General features: G+C 39.5%; 1 protein-coding gene across 1 annotated transcript; it reads right to left on the reverse strand.

Annotated features, from left to right (window-relative positions):
- Positions 1-1949: 1949 nt before the first annotated feature.
- On the reverse strand, positions 1950-7536 carry LOC146698464 (uncharacterized). Its single transcript, XM_085473573.1, has 6 exons — positions 7348-7536; positions 6883-7242; positions 6467-6802; positions 6068-6250; positions 3161-3265; positions 1950-3074 (listed from the first exon to the last, which is right to left on the reverse strand). Exons 1-6 carry the CDS (start codon positions 7454-7456, stop codon positions 2713-2715), a joined length of 1455 nt encoding a protein of 484 aa, XP_085329699.1. The 5' UTR covers positions 7457-7536; the 3' UTR covers positions 1950-2712.
- Positions 7537-8099: the final 563 nt, after the last annotated feature.

Below are 8099 nucleotides of genomic sequence, written 5' to 3' on the forward strand. Positions count from 1 at the left end.
GATGGAGAGTCATCCAGAACAGAGCAGGAGAACAGTTACCATGAAGTCAAGTCTTTGGACAGTCAGTTAATTCCTCTGTTGACTTCTGCGCTATTGCAGGAGGTAGAGAATGAGAGTTGGGAGCATGATGTCCAGCCACAACTCCTGGATATGGATATTAAATACAAGAATTGCGTTTGGACAATCAACACCAGACTCCCTGTCAAGTTTTGGTTGAACAGTCACAGCAACCTTTAGGCTTGGGATTCAGTCCTGCAGTGGATGGTTTGATAAAATACCCTGGAAGATTAATTGAAACACATAGAAAAATAGCTATGATAAAATGTGCAGAGTTCTTTCAAAAATTTGTAGCCTGTCAGCAGACTGATAATTAAAATATAAGCCATGGGTAGAAATGTGGTATTGAACTCTCAAATGCTTCAAAAATGTTTAAATATTCATTTTTTTAAAAAATCTGTGAACCAGCTTATTAATGAGTTAAAGTGAAAAAATTAATTATTCCAATACTTACATAATGCACCATCAACAATATAGTAATTATAGTCCCAGCGAAGTTGTTATTAATCATGTATCCATATGCACATGGAACATTAAGCTATTTTTTCTTACTTTTTGAGGGTGTTTTTAATAAATATTTCTAAGTCCGCTTTCCTCTGCATCCATCTTCCACTACTTCTCGTTCATTTTGCCTGTCCCTTGTCCCCCTCTCTGTCTCTTCACCGATGTCCATCTCATTTCATGCAGGAGTGAGGTTACCTAAGAGACTGGGCTTCAATGAAGAAAATCTCCTTTTCTACAATTAACTGTGAAAGTGACAGAAGGGTGGGATCTGCATAGGGCTCCACACTAACATAAGGTATGGAGAGAGAGGAAAGATAGGGCAGTCAAAGGCAGGTAGTAAGACATGAAGACGTGAAATTTTCTTAAATTTGAATATCAAAAATATTGCCCAAATTGAAGTGTGTTTGCTGACCACATCTATGGATGAATTTTGGATAAACCTTGCACTACTTTGCAGAGATTGCATTGACTAATTGCAATGTTTAGTTGCTATTTTAGATTTATTGAACATTATATGTATAGTTTTTAGACTAAATCACTAGATATATTTTTTGTTGTGTTACTTTCCACACACTCAGATTGCTTTGTAAGTTTCACATCTCACACTTGAATTGGGATTAGGCCAAATTAGGTTGCATTGCACTGATCGCAGTGGAAATGCATCATGTTTCACCATAATCTCTTAAAATTCAGAGGGAGTGACCAGTGGTTTAGGATGGAGAGATTTGCACAAAAGGGTGTGGCGTGGGAATGTTGCCAAAGGTCAGGAGTGAGGGTGAAAGGTCAGGGGTCAGAGCCAGCTGGACAGCACACAAGAGGAGATGAGGGTGAGAAAAGGAGGGGAGGGAGTAGTCCACAGACTGATTGACTGACTGCGCCCTATTGGAACATTAACATTGAACTGATGGGAGACTCACTGACCAATGGCTGATCAGGGAAAACCTGTGACACACTTGTGTAATGATCCGTAGAATTGAGAAGTGACATGATTTTCATCTTGGATGCAAAAGCAGTTAAAAATGATATAGCAGTGAATTTCAAGCTGCTATTTACTGACTTTATGGAGTTATTGAAATCCACACTGCAAATGTTCTTAGATACTAATAAAACATAAACCAGTGCTAACATTCTAGAAAGGTATTAGAAAATGTAATATTTGCAAATGAATGCATGTTTTCTATAATTTAGTAGTTTAGCTGCTCATCGTGGTGCATGCCTAATATCACTATTTGATTTTTAATGTTTTTTAATTGACAGTAGATATAATAAATTATAGTATCAAGCACATGATATTTCCTGTGTTGTATGGTTTCATTTGTGATATCAAGGAGCTATATAAGGAGATATAATCATTTATAAATTGATAAAGAATAACACAGGTATTTGGAGGGATTATTTATTTACTTAAAAAAATAAGACATTTTGTTATGTATATAAAAACAGATAAACATACAAAACATACTATTTTGTATCAACTTCTTTGACATATGCAATTCTGCAATAGATAAAATTTATATACAGTTTATCATATTGAATAAGGCTTCATCATGTCCTGCTTCCATGGTTTATCAATTCTCTGTGTACCTCAAGGGTAAAGGAAGGAGGGTGAACGTCTGTATTGTCCGGCAGCCTCGCCTCTGTCAGTGCGCCCCAGGGTGGCTGTGGCTACATTGTAGCTTGCCATCACGAGTGTGTGAATGGGTGGATGACTAGATGTGTAAAGCGCTTTGAGGTCCTTAGGGACTAGTAAAGCGCTATACAAATACAGGCCATTTACCATTTACTTTCTTTTCCTCTTGTTCGGCCGGCTGGGTGAGGGATTAAACGATGCCTGCTCTTGTAAATGACACATGTAGAAAATGTCATATTCATTAAATGCAAAGATTAAAAAACATTTTCATATCTATTTAAATTCAATATTAACAACAGAGGAGGCAGCTGTATTTCAACAGAGATATGATGTCATAACTTAGCATTGAAACAATCAGGATCACGGCCCCCAAGGTTCACTGGATTGATGGTGTAACTGAACACAGCATGAATTTTAAACCAAGGGGTGCACATGTCAGTATAGGAAAATGTGTTAATTTTTTCATACAGCACAATGAAAATGTTAACATTTGCATTACATTAAGAGGCACTGGCCCTCATTCATCCAGCACATGTGTTGCAGATAAAATTCAGTTTTTCTGTCTCGGGCAAACCTACCCACTGCTGCCCCCCAGTGGCCTCCATGGCACCACTAACAGCACTGCCATAATCCCTTTGAGGTCCTTCTCCTGGTAACCAGTTCTGGTAACAGCTAGACGTTGACCTAATCCAGAACCAAAAATTAAATTGAACAGTGTAGCGTAGACCCAGCCACACATAGGATGATGTAGCATTCTTTGCCTTTTGAGCAACCTGGTCCTGTATGTTTTTGGTCTTAATGTCAACAAGATCAAAATAATGTTTCCTGCAGTAACTCAGAGCTTCAATCCATGTCATGTTTTCTTGAATTAATATCATGTTTCCTTCTGGAAGAAAACGTGAAGAGAATTACTTAATTGCATAATATGTAATGCAAAACAAAATCAAAGATGTGAAATTTTAAACATACCTGGGTGCAAATTTTGACTGATTACACTGGCCGTTACGATTGAGGAATGTGTGGTGTTCTGGGCTAAAGTCCCTATGTATGCTGTAGTGTTTGGGGTTGAAGTCTCTATGTATGCTGTATTGTTTGGGGTTGAAGTCTCTATGTATGCTGTATTGTTTGGGGTTGAAGTCCCTATGTATGCTGTAGTGTTTGGAGTTGAAGTCTCTATGTATGCTGTAGTGTTTGGGGTTGAAGTCTCTATGTATGCTGTAGTGTTTGGGGTTGAAGTCTCTATGTATGCTGTAGTGTTTGGGGTTGAAATCCCTATGTATGCTGTAGTGTTCTGGAGTGAAGTCCCTATGTATGCTGTAGTGTTTGGGGTTGAAGTCTCTATGTATGCTGTAGTGTTTGGGGTTGAAATCCCTATGTATGCTGTAGTGTTCTGGAGTGAAGTCCCTATGTATGCTGTAGTGTTTGGGGTTGAAGTCTCTATGTATGCTGTAGTGTTTGGGGTTGAAGTCTCTATGTATGCTGTAGTGTTTGGGGTTGAAGTCTCTATGTATGCTGTAGTGTTTGGGGTTGAAGTCTCTATGTATGCTGTAGTGTTTGGGGTTGAAGTCTCTATGTATGCTGTAGTGTTTGGGGTTGAAGTCTCTATGTATGCTGTAGTGTTTGGGGTTGAAGTCTCTATGTATGCTGTAGTGTTCTGGAGTGAAGTCCCTATGTATGCTGTAGTGTTTGGGGTTGAAGTCTCTATGTATGCTGTAGTGTTTGGGGTTGAAGTCTCTATGTATGCTGTAGTGTTTGGGGTTGAAGTCTCTATGTATGCTGTAGTGTTTGGGGTTGAAGTCTCTATGTATGCTGTAGTGTTTGGGGTTGAAGTCTCTATGTATGCTGTAGTGTTTGGGGTTGAAGTCTCTATGTATGCTGTAGTGTTTGGGGTTGAAGTCCCTATGTATGCTGTAGTGTTTGGGGTTGAAGTCTCTATGTATGCTGTAGTGTTTGGGGTTGAAATCCCTATGTATGCTGTAGTGTTCTGGAGTGAAGTCCCTATGTATGCTGTAGTGTTTGGGGTTGAAATCCCTATGTATGCTGTAGTGTTCTGGAGTGAAGTCCCTATGTGTGCTGTAATGTTTGGGGTTGAAGTCCCTATGTATGCTGTAGTGTTCTGGGCTGAAGTCTCTATGTATGCTCTAGTGTTCTGGAGTGAAGTCCCTATGTGTGCAGTAGTGTTTGGGGTTGAAGTCTCTATGTATGCTGTAGTGTTTGGGGTTGAAGTCTCTATGTATGCTGTAGTGTTTGGGGTTGAAGTCTCTATGTATGCTGTAGTGTTTGGGGTTGAAGTCTCTATGTATGCTGTAGTGTTTGGGGTTGAAGTCTCTATGTATGCTGTAGTGTTTGGGGTTGAAGTCCCTATGTATGCTGTAGTGTTTGGGGTTGAAGTCTCTATGTATGCTGTAGTGTTTGGGGTTGAAATCCCTATGTATGCTGTAGTGTTCTGGAGTGAAGTCCCTATGTATGCTGTAGTGTTTGGGGTTGAAGTCTCTATGTATGCTGTAGTGTTTGGGGTTGAAGTCTCTATGTATGCTGTAGTGTTTGGGGTTGAAGTCTCTATGTATGCTGTAGTGTTTGGGGTTGAAGTCTCTATGTATGCTGTAGTGTTCTGGAGTGAAGTCCCTATGTGTGCAGTAGTGTTTGGGGTTGAAGTCTCTATGTATGCTGTAGTGTTCTGGGCTGAAGTCCCCATGTATGCTGTAGTGTTCTGGGCTGAAGTCTCTATGTATGCTCTAGTGTTCTGGAGTGAAGTCCCTATGTGTGCAGTAGTGTTTGGAGTTGAAGTCTCTATGTATGCTGTATTGTTTGGGGTTGAAGTCTCTATGTATGCTGTAGTGTTTGGGGTTGAAGTCTCTATGTATGCTGTAGTGTTCTGGGCTGAAGTCCCTATGTATGCTGTAGTGTTTGGGGTTGAAGTCCCTATGTATGCTGTAGTGTTTGGGGTTGAAGTCTCTATGTATGCTGTAGTGTTTGGGGCTGAAGTCCCTATGTATGCTGTAGTGTTTGGGGCTGAAGTCTCTATGTATGCTGTAGTGTTTGGGGTTGAAGTCTCTATGTATGCTGTAGTGTTTGGGGTTGAAGTCCCTATGTATGCTGTAGTGTTTGGGGTTGAAGTCTCTATGTATGCTGTAGTATTCTGGGCTGAAGTCCCTATGTATGCTGTAGTGTTTGGGGTTGAAGTCTCTATGTATGTTGTAGTGTTTGGGGTTGAAGTCTCTATGTATGCTGTAGTGTTCTGGAGTGAAGTCCCTATGTATGCTGTAGTGTTCTGGAGTGAAGTCCCTATGTATGCTGTAGTGTTTGGGGTTGAAGTCTCTATGTATGCTGTAGTGTTCTGGAGTGAAGTCCCTATGTATGCTGTAGTGTTCTGGAGTGAAGTCCCTATGTATGCTGTAGTGTTTGGGGTTGAAGTCTCTATGTATGCTGTAGTGTTTGGGGTTGAAGTCTCTATGTATGCTGTAGTATTTGGGGTTGAAGTCCCTATGTATGCTGTAGTGTTTGGGGTTGAAGTCTCTATGTATGCTGTAGTGTTTGGGGTTGAAGTCCCTATGTATGCTGTAGTGTTCTGGGCTGAAGTCCCTATGTATGCTGTAGTGTTTGGGGTTGAAGTCTCTATGTATGTTGTAGTGTTTGGGGTTGAAGTCTCTATGTATGCTGTAGTGTTCTGGAGTGAAGTCCCTATGTATGCTGTAGTGTTCTGGAGTGAAGTCCCTATGTATGCTGTAGTGTTCTGGGCTGAAGTCTCTTTCTGTATTGTAGTGTTCTGGGATGAAATCTCTATATGTTCTGTAGTGTTTGGGACTGAAATCCCTGTCTGTGTTGTTGAGATCTGGGCTGAAATTCCTCCCGGGGTTTTTAATATAGAGTCACCACCTGTAGTTAAATTCACAGTAGTTGCAGGAGGTGACTGTGTCAAAGATGACATTTCTGTAGTTGTACTTTGGAGATGAGTACTTGATGTAGGTGACATAAACTCTGTGGTATTTGGTGTTCTCACTCCACCTGCAGCTGTTCCTTCTGTTGTGGTAATGGTGCTTGACTGTTTGGTAGCAGCAGCTGCAATCAAATTAATTTGAAGTACATTTGTCTCAATTACAGGTCACTGTCTATTGTGAATGGCAGTGTTGAAAATGATTTCCCTGATGTAAAAGTGAGTAATGAGTGGACAGATATAGATTGTTGTGTCTTGTGTAATAGAAAACAAAAAGTTATAATATAATTTTGCTGACATAGTAAATACATACAATTTATAAATAAATAACACAAACTTACCCCCATGGCAAACAAAATTGAGTTGGTTACTGCAGCTTTGCTTATTCCACTTCCCATTATCTTGAAATACTGCAGCAACACAATCCTGATTTGGAAGATAGCTGGGCTGAGAAGCTCTCCAGAAACGAAAAGATGAGTTACTTCCATCCGACCATTTCCAGGGATCTTTGAACAGCCCAATCCAGACAGTTTGTGATGCAGACACGTTGAGCACTGCCATATTCTCTGCTTCAGAGTGTATGCTAACTAGATCAGATGGCAAGCCCCTGCAATGACTCTGAGCATCCCACCACGATTTGGACTCATTAACAAAAATGAAATCACCAGTATGTGTCCCTGTAATGTAATTAAATGTATTATTATTAGTATTATTGTTATTATTGATCTCTGAAATAAATTATTGTAATTTTACTTACCTTGACAAACAAACTTTCTTAGAACTCCACAGGCACTGACAAACCACCCACCAAATTGATCCAATGCTGCACATTCTTCTTGATTATTCGTTATTACTTCTCCTGATTTCCACTTAAAAAAATCTGTTAATTGACCAGGCAAAGACCAATGCCACATCCACACAGCTCCGATCTCCAGTCCTATCCAAGTGTTTTCAGTTATATTTGAAGCTAAAGAAACCAGATTATTCATATCTTCTAAGTTGTAAATTGTTGCTAAATCAGTGTACATATCTCTGCAATAACTCTTGGCTTGTGTGTAGTTCTCAGTGAGAGTAATATGGTGAAAGTCTGAAGATCCCAGTGTGAAAAAGCAAAAAACTGTGGAAGTACAGAAAAAATATTTCTTTTTCATCATGTTATGTTTAATCAAACGTTATATAGCTAAATTTATATAAATTGTAAATACAAATGTATCATACTAACCTGACAAAAAAGTCAAATAAGCAGCAGAGGTCCTTTTCATCGTGGTTAGTCTATTGTTTTCAGTCATGATGACAAACTGCAAAGCAACAAGCCAAAAGATGTTACACATATAATACTGCTCACCATATTGCTCTGTTCTGATCAGCTGCTGCTCCTATAAGGTGCAAGCAGTTTCAGGCAGCACAGTGTTTGCAGGAGGAATGCCACCTGGCTTGTTAACAGCCACCTTCTCACCAACTAACAAAAAGCAAAGCAGTTTTTCAAGTTTATTTTGATTGCCTGCATACTGTAGGCCATATGAGTTTTCTTGTTTGTTGAGATGAATTTATATGAGAATATTCACCAGGTAGGTCTAGAATGCAGGTGTCAATGTCTAGTTGTTCTAACTGAAATAAAACAAATTTGTTTTGCTTGTAAAATGTCCTGCAAATGGTACAAAATAAACTGAACCTCAGCTTTTGAGGTTTTAGGAGGCAGTGCAACTAATTCATGAGAACAAAAGTGCAAGTCATTCTCCAGCCCAGGAGAAAAAACGTTGGACAAAAATGGTCTTTAGAAGAACAGAACACTGTGTTCAATATTTTGAATAGTGGAAAATATTACTGCACAAATAAATCACTGGTGCAAGAACAAGTTGTGCAATACTGTATATACCCCTTCCTTCTGTCAAAGGGAAAACATTCCAACTCTTTTTGTAGGTGTGGCTGTTTAAAACAGCTTGCTCAGATTCTTAAATAATAGCATGCCATAAT

Source organism: Copadichromis virginalis, linkage group LG11 (genome assembly GCF_057382275.1).
Source record: "Copadichromis virginalis isolate Kocher_CV1m ecotype Utaka linkage group LG11, C_Virginalis_male_GT1.1, whole genome shotgun sequence".
NCBI lineage: Eukaryota > Metazoa > Chordata > Actinopteri > Cichliformes > Cichlidae > Copadichromis > Copadichromis virginalis.

Coding starts and splice junctions, on each gene's coding strand:
- LOC146698464 (XM_085473573.1), bottom strand. CDS start 7,456: ATGTGTAACATCTTTTGGCTTGTTGCTTTGCAGTTTGTCATCATGACT. Junction 6,803..6,882: donor AAGAAAGTTTGTTTGTCAAG/GTAAGTAAAATT, acceptor ATTACATTACAG/GGACACATACTGGTGATTTC. Junction 3,266..6,067: donor TACTGTGAATTTAACTACAG/GTGGTGACTCTA, acceptor CAGCATACATAG/AGACTTCAACCCCAAACACT.